The sequence below is a fragment of the Colossoma macropomum genome, unplaced genomic scaffold (assembly GCF_904425465.1).
Source record: "Colossoma macropomum unplaced genomic scaffold, Colossoma_macropomum, whole genome shotgun sequence".
Taxonomy (NCBI): domain Eukaryota; kingdom Metazoa; phylum Chordata; class Actinopteri; order Characiformes; family Serrasalmidae; genus Colossoma; species Colossoma macropomum.
This window is the reverse complement of record NW_023494805.1, coordinates 44230241-44246748: the sequence shown is the minus strand read 5'-3', so window position 1 is coordinate 44246748 and position 16508 is coordinate 44230241. Positions and strand designations below refer to the sequence as shown.

The 16508-nt window shown below is 42.2% G+C and overlaps 2 protein-coding genes across 2 annotated transcripts; both read right to left on the bottom strand.

The window, feature by feature from the left end:
- Nucleotides 1–580: 580 nt before the first annotated feature.
- pdcd10b (programmed cell death 10b) lies at nucleotides 581–8792 on the bottom strand. Its single transcript, XM_036597353.1, has 8 exons — nucleotides 8675–8792; nucleotides 7082–7259; nucleotides 6198–6251; nucleotides 5030–5147; nucleotides 4576–4702; nucleotides 3080–3158; nucleotides 2677–2759; nucleotides 581–1092 (listed from the first exon to the last, which is right to left on the bottom strand). Exons 2-8 carry the CDS (start codon nucleotides 7169–7171, stop codon nucleotides 1011–1013), a joined length of 633 nt encoding a protein of 210 aa, XP_036453246.1. The 5' UTR covers nucleotides 7172–7259; nucleotides 8675–8792; the 3' UTR covers nucleotides 581–1010.
- A 3533-nt stretch (nucleotides 8793–12325) lies between these two features.
- On the bottom strand, nucleotides 12326–16272 carry ptx3b (pentraxin 3, long b). The gene is made up of 3 exons (XM_036597030.1): nucleotides 16051–16272; nucleotides 14332–14841; nucleotides 12326–14070 (listed from the first exon to the last, which is right to left on the bottom strand). The coding sequence occupies exons 1-3, from the start codon at nucleotides 16172–16174 to the stop codon at nucleotides 13454–13456; spliced, it is 1251 nt and encodes a 416-aa protein (XP_036452923.1). The 5' UTR covers nucleotides 16175–16272; the 3' UTR covers nucleotides 12326–13453.
- Between the last annotated feature and the right edge of the window lie 236 nt (nucleotides 16273–16508).

Sequence of the window (16508 nt, the reverse complement as noted above, 5' to 3'; positions counted from 1 at the left end):
CTAAAGAGGAATTCCACTGTTATTATAAATTCCCTCATAACTCAGTGTGTGAGATAATCAGAGAGATTCAGAGAGGTTTGGTGTGAAATGGTTCAGATGTCTTTACAGTGGTGGTGATAGGAACCAGGGGTCGCCATGACTACAACACAAATATAGACATTTTATTTACTATCCAGAACCACCAGTGAACCTACACGAGTCTTCTGAGTTTATATGGAATGTTGATGATGGAAAATAGTGGAAAATCTGAAATAATAAGTTTTCTTTGGGGACTATTTTGCCTCACAGCGCCCTGCATGTATCCCTCCACCATGAATGGAGTTTAAGTTCTCTAAACTATCATAAAACAGTGTCTCAGTCATCAGGCAGTGAATTCATAACCATTTGATGTAGGAACTTTCTGTGAGGGAGCTTTTAGAGGTGGACGTCTGGTTCCTATCACCACCACTGTGAACAGGTCTGACTTCTGAATTCTGAGTTTATCTAGAACAGAGCGTTTCTGAATGAAATGGGTTAAAATCCTCCTCTAGTGTGAAATTGCAGTTCGTGTTGCAGATAAATCCACTGAACACAGAGGAGGTTAAAAATGTCAACATTTGGAAACTATTTATTCAACATTTGCAACCAAATATTTGTTAAATACAGAAGTTTCACTTTCTCTTCTTCTTCTTTCTGCCAGAGTGTCACAGACAGCAGGGTTATTTACAAGGTGGACAGGAGGAATGTTGCAGGACGCTTTAAGGCGCGATCTTTAAGTCTTTTGGCTTCATTTGAACGGAACCATCGCTAACGGAAAAGAAAGAGGTTCTGAAGCTGAGGGTGAAATCATGATTAGAAAACTGAGCAAATTAAAGTTCTCCTCAGAAACTCTCCGTCTCCAGCTCCAACAAATGACGCCACCTTTATAAATTATACTCAACATAAAAGAAAATAAAGGGAAAAACAAAAAATGAATTTGTATATTACAGGAGTGGGGCCTAAATCTCACACCATCACTCTCTCTCTCTCTCTCAGGCAACAGTTTTGAAGGTCTGCAGTATCAGGTTGGTTTGGTGGATCAGCCTGTTGGCACTGATGAAGACGTTTATTGCCCTGTGGGAGGAACAGAGGGACGTCGTTAGTCAAAAAAGCCATTTTCCAAAAAGTTTACATTTACAGCATTTAGCAGAGGCTGTCATCCAGAGCGACTTCCAAAAAAGTGCTTTGTCTATCATCCTTAAATCATATTAAAACCCCTTTGGTATCATTTAAGCTTTTATTATTATTATTATTATTATTATCTACTTCTTGTTACAATTTAAAGATGCCAGCTGTCCTACACTGTATGAACATTTTATGATGAATGTACAAATAAAAAAAAGGTCCAGAATTATTTAGAATTAAGTTCTGCTACATTATCTTAGATTAAACAGGCTAATAACATGTTTATCTGACTGTGTTTATGAAAACCTCATGGAAGCTTTACTGTGTGAAATTTTACACAACAGTTCCATTAAAAATGAGCCTCTTTTCACTGTGGAGCCGAACGGCTCTGCTTTCTCTCATTTCAATCCAGAAAAAACTGACAGCAGCTTAGCGAAGGCTAGCAGGCTAACAGATCCGGTTCAGTTACGGCAAACGGTCACTCGACTTTCACTCACTCAGATCTGAATCTCGAACCTCTAATCTTGTGTCAGATGATCAGCTGGAATCACACCTGTTTTGAGATGTGCTGAGCTGTTAGCCTGCTAGCTAAGCTGTTACGGTTAGCGGACTGTTTCATGTTCAGCTGCTGCAGAACGACGCTTTGGCACTGAGTGATGGATGAAAGACGTAACCAAACAGTTCTACAGCAGTAACAGCTAAACCGCGCTGGGTGCCGAGCCGTGTCCAGGGGGAACAGTTACTGTGTTCAGAACTGTCCGGTTCCACAGTGGAACAGAGGCTTCAATTTCAGCACAACTTCACAGCAACTCAAGAATAATCTAGAGCTACATATCGAATCATTCTGGGTATGAAAATCACCTGTTATGTGTTACTTAGTCTATATTTGCTTCCTTCCATAATTTTATGTCAAAACAGAAGAAAACGAATAACCTAGCAAGGAAGATCACAATACAGCAGGCTAACAGCAGAGCTAGCGCTAGCCGCTCACACAGCTGGCACATTAGCTATAACGTTAGCTGGCTAGCTAACTAGCTAAGCTAACTGGTTATCAACAAATATTAGCAACACTTAAAGAGAAATTATTCCACCCTCTGTTTTCTTTCTTGATTGTAATCAGTCAGTTGAAAATTCTACATCATTTGAAATGATCACATGGTGCATTTTCAGCGTTTTGATTGGCTGCTGAAGCTGAGTTTCAAATTGTTTTGCAGGAGGTTCTAGAGCAGTGTTCTCCAGTCCTGGTCCTGTAGATCTACCAGAGTTCAGTTCTAACCACAATTTTCCACACCTGCTCCAGCTAATCAGCCTCTTCCCAAGTCCCTGATTGGCTGGAGTTCAGTAAGGGGGCGGGGCAGCTTATCGGATACAGGCTGGAGCTAAACTCTGCAGGAAGGCAGATCTCCAGGAGCAGAACTGGAGACCGCTGACCATCCGTCTGTCCTCACTCAGAACAGTGTGATTTGATGGAGTTTATCACGGTTATGATCTCGTATCTCCGCGTCGCTCAGCTCCACTCTGACCTCCACTTACTTTCCGTCTTTGAAGTAGGTTTTCAGAGTGTCGCTGAAGCTCTTCGAGTATTTCACAAACTCCTTCTTTTGGTGTTCGAGTGCCTGCAAACACAAACATGACCATTACTATAGAAACCAGATAACGTAGGAGTGTGGAAACTCTTCCGTACTGCATTCCTTTATTTATTTATCTTTTAACACTGACCATCACTGCTATCTCCATCAGCGTCACTGCTGCTGGAGCCTAACAGTGAATATTAACTCCATATTATATCTATTGAAGAATCACATGGGCACATCTTGAGCCCTGTGAATACAGTTCTCTGTCTATATTTTTACTTGTTAATAAAATACTGATAACAAAAACCCGACAGCAGATTCTGAGCAGTGAGCTAAATCAGAGCGTGGTGTGTCCGACTCACCCTGCGGTTCTGATACTGGTATTTCTTAAACACGTTGTTGACCGTGTCCAGGAGCTCCTTTATAGCGCTGGCTATATCTCTGCGGAAAAGAGTGAGAGAAATGAAGAATATGAGTGCCGACAAATCCAACAAGCAAACAAAAAAAACAAATAAATAATTAAACCAATCAAATGAATAACGGTGCCGATTCTCAGCTGTGAATATGAGGAAAACAGTGAGAAAACTGAAGAGGCTGAAACAATTCAGACAGTTTTGATTTTAAACCTTTTAAATTGAAAAGGTTTGGTTTATTTATTTATTTTTACTTTTTTCAATACATTCTTCAAAAACATCACCTGAGTGGTCTGCAATTCTGCACACAGAAATTAATAAATTACTGACGATAAAAGTGAAACTGCTAAAGTCACAGCTACCTGACAGTTACGACGCTGTTGTTGCTTAGTAACGAGGAGAAGATCCCCGAAATTGTCACTCTCACACAAAAATCAGTGCCAATAAGAACCGCCGATGCAGGACAGAGAAACAGAGGAGGAGATGATCATGCAGAGCTGAAAGACTGTTTTTATATCAGGTTATTAAACAGGTACTCGAGCAGCGCACGGACACTTCTGGATAGAGCTGAGCAATATGACGACATTTTATCAGTATCGTGATCAATTACGGCACAATATGCTTTTCTGAGCACAATGTGGAAATAATCAGTACTTAAACAGCACAATCACACCTGATTAACTGGATTTTAAGTAAAAACACTGTAGTAGATTTATTATTATTACTATTATTATTTTATTTATTTATTTTTTAATTTATTAGTATTACAGAATTGCTTACATGCGGCACTACAGGTTCTATGTTGTCTGTTCCGACTTATTAATTCTCAGAAAAACTAAATATCGTGATGCGTGTGGTGTATTGTGAAAACCTCCTGAAGTGATATGATATTTTTGCCCAGCTCTGGGTTTGGATTAGTAACGTTCCACGCTGCACCACCCGGAGGAAAAGCTCCTGTTGAGGAACGTAAAGAACCGCAGACAGAGCTGATACAGAGAGGAGTCTGAACACCACCAGCCTCTTTACCACAGCATATCAGCAGATTAGCTCGGAGTGTTTGATGCTGAAACTCTTGTCTAATGACTCTCACTCTGAGTTTAACATCACTCAGTACTGAGTGACTTTCTGTGGGTGAAACATTCAGGTTAGAGCAGCGAGACGAGAGGATACAGACAAAAACCCGCTCAGATTTATTATCGCTTTGGTTCAGTATGAGAGCAGATATGTGTCTGAGTCTCAAACGTCCCCTCACTCTGTACAGCTGAGCAGGTCATAAAACCAGAGACTCTTCACCCAAACTAAATGCTGAACAGGATCCAGCTTTGACTGAATATAAATGGCTTGTATTTAGACATATGATCCACTGTTTGTGTGTAGAAGCCTTTTCATAGTGATCTACGTAGTGCATACTATATAGGGAGTAGGAAGCCATTTGAGATGCTCACTTTATGGTCTGCAGGAAGCGCACTCTGTCGTTTATCTCGTCGGGGATTTTGCTGAGGATCTGTTTGAGCGCTCTGGCTTTTTCATTCAAATCCTGGAACTCCTGCTCCGGCCTCTCGATCAGGTACTCTGGAACACACAGGCAACAAAATAACATTGTGTTTTTGCCGTCCGATTATCTCTGCATTAGAGCCCTCAATCTGTAGAACGTTTGACTAGAGCTGGGCGATATGGCAAAAATATAACATCGCAATTCTTTAAGAAATTTTCACGATACAAAAATTATTTTTTCAGACATCTGATCAGAGAAGATCCAGTTGTGATGCACATACATACATACATACATACATACACACACACACATATACATATATATCTCATCACATTGCCCAGCTCTGCTTCAGACAGATGGAGATTCCTTAACAGACACTGAAACGTAGAAATAGGATCACAAACCTTCCACGTCGTCCGCAGCCATGCGCAGTAACGACTCTGTGAAGTTGATCTCCACGTTCTTCTTCTCCAGGATCTTCAGTATGATGTCCTGAGTGAGTCCTGGGTTCTCCTTCTCGGCCTGGAGAACAAACAGAGACCATCACAGTCGTCCTTTAAAGAACCCGTACACTACATTTATCAGTGAGCTCCACCTATAACATCGCTGTCTGTTTTTAGTACACTCCTATAAATGGTTCTTCAAGGGTTCTTTAGTAAAGACAATGGCTCTATATAGATCCATAAACACCCAAAGAACCCTCTGCATGATTAAGCTGTTGCATAATGAAATGGTTCTTGAGACTGATGGAAAATGCACATGAATGTGCTGCAGATGATTCTGTATGGAACCTTTTTGAAAATGCTTCTATGTATCGCCCAAAGGGTTCTTCTACTGTTACAAGCTCGACATAGTCACAATAGAAGAACCCTTTTGAGTGCTATACAGAACGATTTTCAAAAAGGTTCCATACAGAACCATCTACAGCACATTCTCCATTAGTCTGAAGAACCACTTCACCATGCAAAGAGCCCTGCAGAGTGTTCATGGTTCTATATAGAACTAATTTCTTTACTATAGAACCCTGGAAGAGTCATCTTTACTATGGGTGTACATACATCGCTGGGGTGGGCGATATGGCCAAAATATCATATCACAATACTTAAAGACATTTACATGATACACAACATGTATCACGATGTTCTAATCCACAGAACCAAAACGCCAGCAGTGCTGCATTAGAACAGCTGTGAGAAACTATAAGTTACAGCTTATATAACTCATGTAATCTATAGGTTGGACAGTTATATCGATACCGGCCAACGCTAAAGGATCAGGTATCTGTATCTGTCTCGGACGGAAAGCAGTGGTACCGATCCATCTCTACTCAGAACCGTTTGGCTCTATGTGTATACACTGTATACAGACTATATGAACTACAGAGCAGAGTCTGGACTTCAGTGATATCTGCCCTTTGAAAACACTTCAGTTATGTGAAGCATTTTTTCATCAGACGCATATAAAACAATACAGATTACAGATGAATCCCTTTCAGTAGAGAAATTTAATGTGGAATCTGGACAAATACGGATAAAATCTCCCAGAATTCCAGAGTTTATAGAGGACTCTTACCTTAATGAAAGCTGCCCGCAGCGTCTGAGCGGCCGACAGGTTTATCCTCTCCAGCTGAGACAGCAGAACACAAAACACGGAAAATTAAGAGTGAAAAATGTCCCCTGAGTCACCACACAGCTACTACAGCATCCACTAACCAGCCCCACTGCTTTAAGGGCAATTCCACCCATTTTTCTAAAATCTCCTGCATAATTACACAGTTAAGATGTAAACAGAGCGGTTCAGAGTGGTTTGGGGTGAAACGCTCTGTTCTGGATAAACTTACTGAGTCAGAATTGTTGACAGTGGTGGTGATAGGAACCAGACGTCACCATGACTTCACTCTTACAAAAACATGGTTCTTCAAAGGTTCTTTAGTAAAGAAAATGGTTCTATATATAAACATGAACACTCAAAGAACCATGTGCATGCTTAAATGGTTCTCTGCATGGTGAAATGGTTCTTCAGACTGATGGAGAATGTGCTGTAGATGGTTTTATATAGATCCTTTTTGAAAAGGATTCTACATAGCACCAAAAATGAATCTTCTGTGGTTACAAGCTTGACATCATAACAATAGCAGAGCCTTTCTGGGTGCTATACAGAACACTTTTCAAAAAAGGTTCTATACAGAACCATCCACAGCACATTCTGAAGAACGCTATCACAATGCAAAGAACCAATTTATCATGCAAAGGGGTTCTTTGAGGATTCATGGTTCTACATAGAACCATTTTCTTTGCTAAAGAACCCTAGAAGAACCATCTTTTTTAGGGGTGTAGTCATGGCGACCCCTGGTTCCTTTCGCCACCACTGTAAAGACATCTGAACCACTCTGAATCACTCTGAACCAGTGGTGAATGTAGTGAAGAACGTGCTTTTAAGCGATGTGAGAACCTCACCTCGTTGAAGACTGGGTACATGACCGCGTATAACGTCATAGAGACCAGTGAACTTGTCTCAGCTTCATTCTTCATCTCTTCCATTGTCATCCTCAGTGGATGGCCCACCGCACGCACAGACGGGCAAACCGGGGCTCGGCCGCAGCTCCGCACAGCTCTGACCTCTCGACCTGCAGACCTTCAGGAACAAAAACATCAAGTCAGTCCAACCTCGTTTTACTGAGCGGACCATAACATTACCCAAGTTAAAGACAGACTCCCAGTCCTCCCAGTCCTGCTCTCGGATTAACTGAACATTCTGCTCCTGTTAGGGTTAAACCATCAGCTCATTAGAGCCCTGCAGGAGGGTGGAACAGTGGTGTGAAGGTCTGCAGAGGTTTCCTACCACAGCACCATCAATTACACCTCAACAGGGAGATTTAAAGAGCTGAAGAGATGAAGCAGAACCGTGTCAGAGCAGAACAAGTGCTAAAATATGCAATTCTTCAAGGGTCCTTTAGTAGAGTCAATGGTTCTACATAGAACACTCGAACCATTTGCAGGTTTAAATGTTTTTCTGGATGGTTAAATTGTTCATCAGACTGATAGAGAATGTGTTGGAGAATGGTTCTATATAGAACCTCTTTGAAAATGATTACAAACCTAGGGCCATTCTCTTTACTAAAGAACCCATCAAGAACCATTGTTAAGAGTGTGGAACCCTTTTTGGTGCCATATAGAACCATTTCACCATACAAGGACCCATTTAAGCATGCAAACCGTTCTACAAAGAATTCAGGTTTCTAAACAGAACCACTCCCTTTACTGAAGAACCCTTGAAGAGCCATCTTTAAGAGTGCAGAACCCTTTCTGGTGCTACACAGAAACATTTCACCATGTGAAGAACTATTAAAGCAGGCAAATACTTCTATATCGAACTCATGGTTCTAAACTGGACTATTTCCTTTACTAAAGAACCCCCTGAAGAACCATCTTTTTAAGAGTGTGCTAACACAGATCCTGTGTGTTAGTTAGCTAATGTTAGGCCCAACAGGACCAGCACACAGAACCAGTTCCTCCGGTAAACATTACAGCGCTCATTCCTGTTTAGTGACACTAATCAGACCCAACAAACTCAGACCTGGTTCTGGATCAGTTCTGCTGGGAAACAGGTGGAGCAGCTCAGGTTAACAGGCACGAAGCTAAAGTCAGCTTCTTGTTTAATTCTCCGTTCCACCTTAAATGGCGCTGCACTTGCATTCAGGCGCCTCTAGCGTTATAATAACTGCTGCACCATTTAAGGTGGAACAGCGCAATTCGAACAAGCTGAGTTCAGCCTCGTCTAACAGGCTGAGCACTACCGATTAAAACACACTGATAAGCAGACATGAGCGCGAACAGTCTGAGCAGCGAGAGCACAGAATTCACTGTTAACCCAGCTCCGTGAAGTTCGACCCGAACTGTGACACAAACATCGCAGCTCGGTCGGGTTTAGCTTAGCCGCGCTAGCTTCACAGTCGCTGCCACACATTAGCATTAGCCTCCAGCGGCGGGATAAAAACACGACCGTCTGTTCGCGATATAAACACAAAACACAACCCGACCGAGAAACACCTTTAAATACGGAGATATTGAGCCGTTATCGCGGTGAAGCGCCCGGAGCCGCCGCCGCCTCCTCTTCAGCTACAACTTCGGAAGGAGGAAGTTTTCACTGCGAGCAGCGTTTGGCTTTGACCTCACACCTCTATTCAGAGGTGCCCCGCCCCTCGTGCGCTGCAATTGGCCAGGCGTCCCCCTGTATGCGCCACTATTGGCTCACAGCTCGCAGCCGAGATAGAGTAGTAACCAATCCAAGCGTACAAGGGGCGGAGCCCTCCGGAAAATGAGTGGGAAACAAAAAATGACGGGTGTCGGAGGAATCTTGTCGATGACGTCCGCCGGCGGACCAATCAGCTTGCTCCAAAAGAAGTCTCGAGTACGCCCCGCCCCTTCACTGTTGCCTAGGAGACTTAATGTCAACCTGGAAGCTGAATGGGGCGTTTTTACATCATTTTAACCTTTTAAATCGCGGCTCGAAAATAAATCAGTTTTCTTTACTGACTGTGAAGAACAGCGGGAACAGCGGGATCAGCGAGATCAGCTTTTAGAAAAGCTTTTAGAACCCTTTTTGGTGCTATCTAACGTTATAACCATTTCACCATGCAAAGAACCATTAAAGCATGCAAATGGTTCTATATAGAACTCGTGGTTCTAAACTGGACTAATTCCTTTACTAAAGAACCCCTGAAGAACCATCTTTTTAAGAGTGTGCTAACACAGATCCTGTGTGTTAGTTAGCTAATGTTAGGCCCAATAGGACCAGCACACAGAACCAGTTCCTCCGGTAAACATTACAGCGCTCATTCCTGTTTAGTGACACTAATCAGACCCAAATGGACCCTAAAACTAACAAACAGACCTGGTCTGAGTTGGTTAGTGGGACCGGATTCTCTAAAGCTTCCTTAAGAAAAAACTTGCGAAGGTTCTTAAGACAAACACTAAGGAGAGTTCATAAGAATGTTCTTAAAGGCAATTCCCAAAGAAAATAAAAATAATAAAAAAATTAAGAAGTTTTCAAATCTTCCCTTCAGAAAGTCTTAATGATTCCTTAATATTTTCTTTAGAAAATCTTTATTTTCTTGTGTCAGCTCTGTTGATTTTACAGCTCACCATAAACAATGAACGGTTATTTCTGTTATTTAGTTTAATCTGCTCAAGAAAACAGAGGAAAAACATCAAAACAGGCATTTAAAATTTTTAGCAAACAATTTCATTTAACTCTGAGCAAAAAAGAACGAAAAAACTTGATGAGTGAGGTTTCAGAAACAGTCCTTATGTGTTCAAACACAGATCAGTCCCAGCGCTGTCAGCCTTTCGGCTGAGGAAAGTAAAAGCTAGCTTTAACCTGCTAGCTGGCTAATGTGCTAAATATTACTGTTAGCTGGCAAGTCATGCTAGCTAACCTTTCGAGAGCTGCAGTGTCTGAAAACCCTGGATTTGTTCTTTCAAGCTCAGAAAGACAAATAACTCAGAAGTTGATAGGTATTTAGAGTTTATTCATGTATTGAGTTTTAGATTTCGGGGGGTATCGGGGGGATTCGGGCGGGGGGCTTTGCACGCTGACCCAGAGCTTCACACCGAAGGTCGCAGAGTTCTTTAACTGATGTTTTCATGTATTGTTGAGTTTTTAAATGAGTGTTTGTTATTTGGACGCCAGCTATTCCAAAGAGGGGATTTTGAATGATTTGGGTTCTACGTCGTATTTTCTGTGATCCTGGGAAGTTTGTCAAATTCAGTCTGATCCCTTCTTACAGGTTAACCTCGAACCTCAAAAACATTTTTAAGAATTCATTTATGGAATTTTTCTAATGAACTCTTTAGTCACTTATTGTTTTGATGAAATTAGATGAAAACATGAAACTGGAATTTTTTATTCCATAGATAAAAACAGTGGATATTGTTATTATATTTAATGATATGTGGGTCACTGTTTTTGGACACTTTTTCCTGAGTCTAAAAATGTAATAATTTGTATTTGACTGCAAATAAAGTAAATAAAGGGGGTCTCTACTTTTGGCACAGTACTGTAACTGTGTTCAGTGTAAACTGTTATTACATTTAATGTATTATTTTATGTATTTTCAGTCTGTAAGTCAAAGAATAAGTTTGATTGATTGGAGGTGATGACGGTGCTTTTACACTCTGAGCGCATATCTACATGAACAGCTGATGTTTGTGAGGGAGAACTGCTCCCCCTGCTGGACAACACTGCTCAACCACGCTCACCTGCACACTGAGCTGAGAGGATAAACTGTGCATTTAAACTGCTGGGGTTTAGAGTGAAATAAAGCAGCTGTGCAAAAACATCAGTTTCAGATGAAGCTGTTTCAGATGAACAACTGCTGTAGGCTGGATGGGCGGGGCTAATCTGCTGTAGGCTGGATGGGCGGGGTTAATCTGCTGTAGGCTGGATGGGCGGGGTTAAACTGCTGTAGGCTGGATGGGCGGGACTGTGTGGACTTTAACAGTCAGGAAAGTTCAGTTTTTTATGGTATGGCTCTTTAAATTCAGTGTTAATAGCGCTGGTGTTTGCTATATTTGTTTTCCTCCAAAACTAAACCCACTGTACATCACACTGACCACAGAAACACAGATCACCGTCACAGTAAAGCCTGTTTAACACTCTAAACACTGTAGAGCTCCTTCAGGAGGGAAACATCTGTTTCTGATTCTCCCAGACGAATGTAAACAGTCATATTTAATACAGGCACACTTTAAAAAATAAAGCCTGCATCTTAAAATAAACTTAATGCAGCTGTCAGAGCCTTTATTACACTGCGAAACACGCAGATCATCTGCAGGTTAAAGAGCTGAAACTGCTCTTTATTGTTTTTAATGTTCTGCAGGAGAGTTTATCTAGAACCTTTCATAGACTGTGCTCATTCTGAGTGCTTTACAAACATAAAGTAAAAAAGAATAGAAATGAAAACATGATTAAAACAGTAGATTTTAAAAGAGAAATTAACAATTAAATTAAAGCTCAGATTAAAGATGAAATTATGATAATAGAGCAGCGTTAGAGGAGAGAAGAGCAGCAGAGCTAACAGTGTTTAAACTGAGCTGAAAGCTGCTCTAACAGAAACGTTTTCAGGCTGATTTAAAGTGTCCAGTGTCGGGGCTCTTCTAATGCTCTCTGTCCACTGGGTCCATTTAAGAGACACATCATCAGAAGGGGGCATAAGGTCTTTCAAGCGTAATGTCTGCTCTGTAGGACAGCAGGCATGTTTACTGCAGAAGTGCTGATGGGTAAAAGTTTCGTTTCAGCCCGAGTTTCTCTTTAAAGTCGTTTCCATGTTCAGCGTCTTTGCTGCTTCACTGGAACAAACCCAGAATAACATGATTACACAGTTCAGAGTCGTTCTGATATTAAAGCTCTCAGACTGACAGAAGTGAATTAGAGATGTAGTTTTATTACAGTGTGATTAATAAATTCACTCACTACAGGCCAAAAGAGTGGAAACACACACAGTGTCAGATATTTTACACAATTAAGTCAATTTATGACAACAACAACAACAACAATCACCACACCACAACATGGTTATTATCATCCAGCAGGAAAAACACTCTGTTTCTGAAAGCAGTGAACAAAATTACAACTCATTAATTCAGAGATAAGTAATTATTTTAAAGTAGTTAGTCAGAATTTCAAGATAATGTCACATTTATAACAGAGTAAGATAGAATTGTGATACAATAGGTCATCAGTTTTAGAGAATAAGTCATCATTTTGAGATAAACCTCAAACTTTTGCTGTGTTTACACTTAATAATCAGACAAGACGTGATATAAACGTAACGTAAAACTCATGAGAGGCTTTTTTTGTAAAAACATCGGTCACTTTATCTGTAAATATGAACATCGTCATCTAGAAGATGAAGAATATTTAAATCCTTCATTTGGTCGAGTGTGTATTCGGTTTCAGTGCTGCTCCAAAAGTGCTGTGTTAATGTCGCGGTTTCTGTGTTAGACGCTGCGTTAAGCGTTGTGTTAGACGCTGTGTTACATGCAATGCTGTGTTAAATGCTGTGTGAAACGCTGCTCGCTGTTTCCCGGACGACGCTCTGTTTTCACACATGCTCAGACTGAGGGAAACGAAAGAAATCAGAGTGAGAGTTTACACTGAGAAACCCTTTTACTGACTCAGATCCAGCCTCATTATCAGATTTACTAATCAGATTTATAGACCTTAATCTGATCTAAGAAATCAGAGGGTTTACACGACCACTTAATAATCTGAACATTGCAGAAATTAGATAATGATTGGATTATTAAGTGCATGTAAACACACTCAGTGTAATAATTAAAAACACATTCGTGTCTGTAACTCTGGAACAATACAGTTTTTACTGTATTGTAGGTCACACTTTTGGCCTGTAGAGAAACATAGCAGTAAAATGCAGTAAAACAAAACAAATATAATATATATTACATCATATCATTACTCTGCGCACATTCTTCTCCATTAATGTCCATTTGTCTGAGTTTATGAAACAAAAACATCATAAGTCATAATTCATTTTTTAACGACTCTTTTTGTCTGTTACAGTTAAATAGGCTGTTTCTGCTACTGCGCCTTTAAGATTGATATATGCAAATGAGCTCTGTTCTGATTGGTTGCCTCATTCTATGTAAATGTGTCCATTTCTGTGACATCACAAAAACAGAGAGCAGTTTGCTTTGAACGGTACGTTTTGAAACAATGTTTGCGTTTCGAATGTGTGAGGGACTTTGTTTTTGTGCTATCAGCCCTTCAAAGAGGGATGATGTCACTCAGAGGTTTTTACTGGACAGTCAGCTGATGTACTGAGCGCCCCCATGTGGAAGGATCTCAGAAACCCCCCAGCCAATCACGTCCCCCCTCTGCCCACAGGCTCCGTCCTGATTGGCCAGTTCTCGGATCTGTTCCGGGTCCAGCGCGCGGCTCCACATGTTGACGGCGGTGATTTTCCCGGTGAAGGCCACCGTGGCGTCCATGTCTCTGTACATTCCTGAGGAGCTCTTCTCCTGACCCAGCAGGACGGCGCCCCCCTCAGGCAGCCTGCGGCCCTGTGCCACTGCAGAGGAGCCCGACACCTGCCGACCGTCTACCCAGAGTGAGGCCACGCCCCCTTCTGACCTCCACAGCCCGCAGTAATGTCTCCACCGACCCTCCGACCCCGAGCTGGCCGCCCGGACTGTGCCCACCTCGCCGCCCACTGTGAAGATCAGCATATTCCTGTTCAGCAGAAGCTGCAGCTCCTGAGGGTTCCTCCTGCTGCTGTAGGAGAACAGCACGGTTCTGTCCAGCGCCTCAGTCACTCTCACCCACAGACAGACCGACAGAGCGGTCAGAGAGAGAGAGGGAGACAGAACAACCTCCGCAAAACTGTGCTTAGAGCGCATCGGGAACAATAGTGCCATCTCACAGCCTTCAACACAGAGAGAGAGAGACAGAGAGAGAGAAACAGAGACAGTGAGAGAGAGACAGATAGAGAGAGAGAGAGACAGATAGAGAGAGACAGAGAGAGAGAATGAGACAGAGAGAGAGAAAGAGACACAGAGAGAGAGAGACAGAGAGAGAAACAGACAGAATTCATAGCAGATACTGAATAATTCATAATGGATGCTGAATAATTCACAGTGGGTCCTGGATGGAGACTAAGGTCAGGCAGGCTCTGCATGCTGTTTACCTGAGGGCAGGTATCGGTGGGCGGCAGCCCGCTGCAGCAGAGTGAGCTGTGTGTGAACTCTCTGTAGATCTGCTGCTGTGGCCATCAGCACTCGCTCCAGCTTTCCTGCATCCACTCCCGACTCCTGCTGGCTCTTCATCATCACCTGGCCCAGGTAACCGTTCTCCAGCTTCTCCAAACGGGAGGCCTGCAGCCCCGTGAAGTTCTCCAGCCGCTGGAGGGCGGAGCTACACTGAGCCTGCAGCCTATCAGCTGCCTGCTTTACCTCGTCTACCGCTGCATCCAGCTTGAGGTCCAGCTTGCGGTCCAGCTGCTGACCTAAAGTGCTGCAGGACTCCTCCAGCATGGAGCTGCTGCAGGACCTGCTCTGGATCTCCTCTCTGAGGTTCCTCATCGTCTCCTCACCAGCTTCCAGGATCATGTTCTGCCTCATGTGGGAATCTTCCAGCATGGTGAAGAGCTTATCCCAGCGAGACTGATCACGACCCCCACACGGACTGGAGGTCACCGCTGCATCAGGAAACATCTATTATTGCTTTATACGCTCAGATATTTAACATATGTTACACTGTAGAATCCATTCATAGTTGCTGAGTAATTCATAGTAGATACTGAATAATTCATAGCAGTTATGGAATAATTTATAACAGTTATTAAAAAGTTTATAGTATAATTCAATACCTAATTCAAATTTAAATCATTTCTCCATAATTAACTGGATGAGATGTAACCAGAGAGGTTCAGAGTGGTTCAGAGTGGTTTGGTGTGAAACGCTCTGTTCTAGATAAACTTACCGAGTCAGAACTGTTCACAGTGGTGGTGATAGGAACCAGACGTCCACCTCTAAAAGCTCCCTCACAGAACCATTTCATGTTTTCTTACATGAAATGGTTATGAATTCACTGCCTGATGACTGAGACACTGTTTTATGATAGTTTAGAGAACTTAAACTCCGTTCATGGTGGAGGGATACATGCAGGGCGCTGTGAGGCAAAATAGTCCCCAAAGAAAACTTATTATTTCAGATTCTCCACTATTTTCCATCATCAACATTCCATATAAACTCAGAAGACTCATGTAGGTTCACTGGTGGTTCTGGATAGTAACTAAAATATCTATATTTGTGTTGTAGTCATGGCGACCCCTGGTTCCTATCACCATTGAAATTTAAATATGGTGGAATTCCCCTTTAAATTCCCAAGAGTTTCACAAGCTGGTGTCAAAGTAGAGGCACGTTTAAGGCAGCACTGCTGTATTTCTGCTGGAAGACTTAAAGATCCTGACAGTGAACAGCAGAGATGTTTGTCATCAGTTTAAATCTCTGATACAGAACTTTTAAAATTTTTTAGGTCTATATTGTTTTAATTACAGTCACCTGTCAGCTGTAAACAAAGAAAAGCAGCTTAAAATCTACTTAAATACTTTTAGCATCTTTCAGTGTTGGAGCTATGAGGGTGAAACTGGTTTGTCATGTAATTTTTTTCTGTTCCACCTTAAATGGTGCAGCTGTTAAATTTAAATGAGAAGCTGACTAATAGGAACTGAGTTTGTTAGAGTCAGTTCTTCACTTTTTGAGTAAAAGTATAAATATTATTGTGCATTAAACATACAGAATCACAAACCCATCAGACGTAAACAGAACTGAGCAAACAGAACCGGTACCTTCTCTCCACTCAACTGGAGAAATTAATTTCAGAGTGAAATCAGAGAAGCGTGTACCTTCCTGCTTTCCTCCCTCTGAGATGTCGTTATAGTAGGAATCTGAATAGTCCCTGTAGTCATAGCTCAGTCCAGTCAGCATGCAGGGCAGCCACAGCAGCCACAGGCTCTTGGTGAGATCCATGCTGTGGTCACTTCTGCTCCGGTTCTTGTCCCGCTTGCTGTGTCTCACCGTCCAAATTCCTCCTGTGCTGCTGCCGACCGGTGCTTTGGCTGCTGGCCCTTGGCCTGGAACACAGTGAGCATGTAGGGGGCTGAGAGGCTTTTAAATACGAGCTGCTGAGTCTCCACCAAGAAGCAGTGCGTGTGGGGAGGGAGTGAAACTCGGGGGAGGGGATTCCCTCCATACAGACCTCCAGCCAAGGAGAAAAGAGTGAAGGAATATTTAGGAAGTACACAGTTCTCTGGTCTGGAATAACAGCATCCTGGACTGAGATAATTGGGCTAATGTGTCCTGG

What these genes read in the sequence shown, in the direction of transcription:
- pdcd10b (XM_036597353.1), bottom strand. Translation starts at nt 7,171, where the DNA reads ATGACAATGGAAGAGATGAAGAATGAAGCTGAGACAAGTTCACTGGTC. An exon ending in ACCAGTATCAGAACCGCAGG is followed by an intron (nt 2,760 to 3,079) that starts GTGAGTCGGACA and finishes TTGTGTTTGCAG; the next exon opens with GCACTCGAACACCAAAAGAA. An exon ending in ACCTACTTCAAAGACGGAAA is followed by an intron (nt 1,093 to 2,676) that starts GTAAGTGGAGGT and finishes TTCCTCCCACAG; the next exon opens with GGCAATAAACGTCTTCATCA.
- ptx3b (XM_036597030.1), bottom strand. Translation starts at nt 16,174, where the DNA reads ATGGATCTCACCAAGAGCCTGTGGCTGCTGTGGCTGCCCTGCATGCTG. An exon ending in AGAGGGAGGAAAGCAGGAAG is followed by an intron (nt 14,842 to 16,050) that starts GTACACGCTTCT and finishes TTCCTGATGCAG; the next exon opens with CGGTGACCTCCAGTCCGTGT. An exon ending in CCACCGATACCTGCCCTCAG is followed by an intron (nt 14,071 to 14,331) that starts GTAAACAGCATG and finishes TCTGTGTTGAAG; the next exon opens with GCTGTGAGATGGCACTATTG.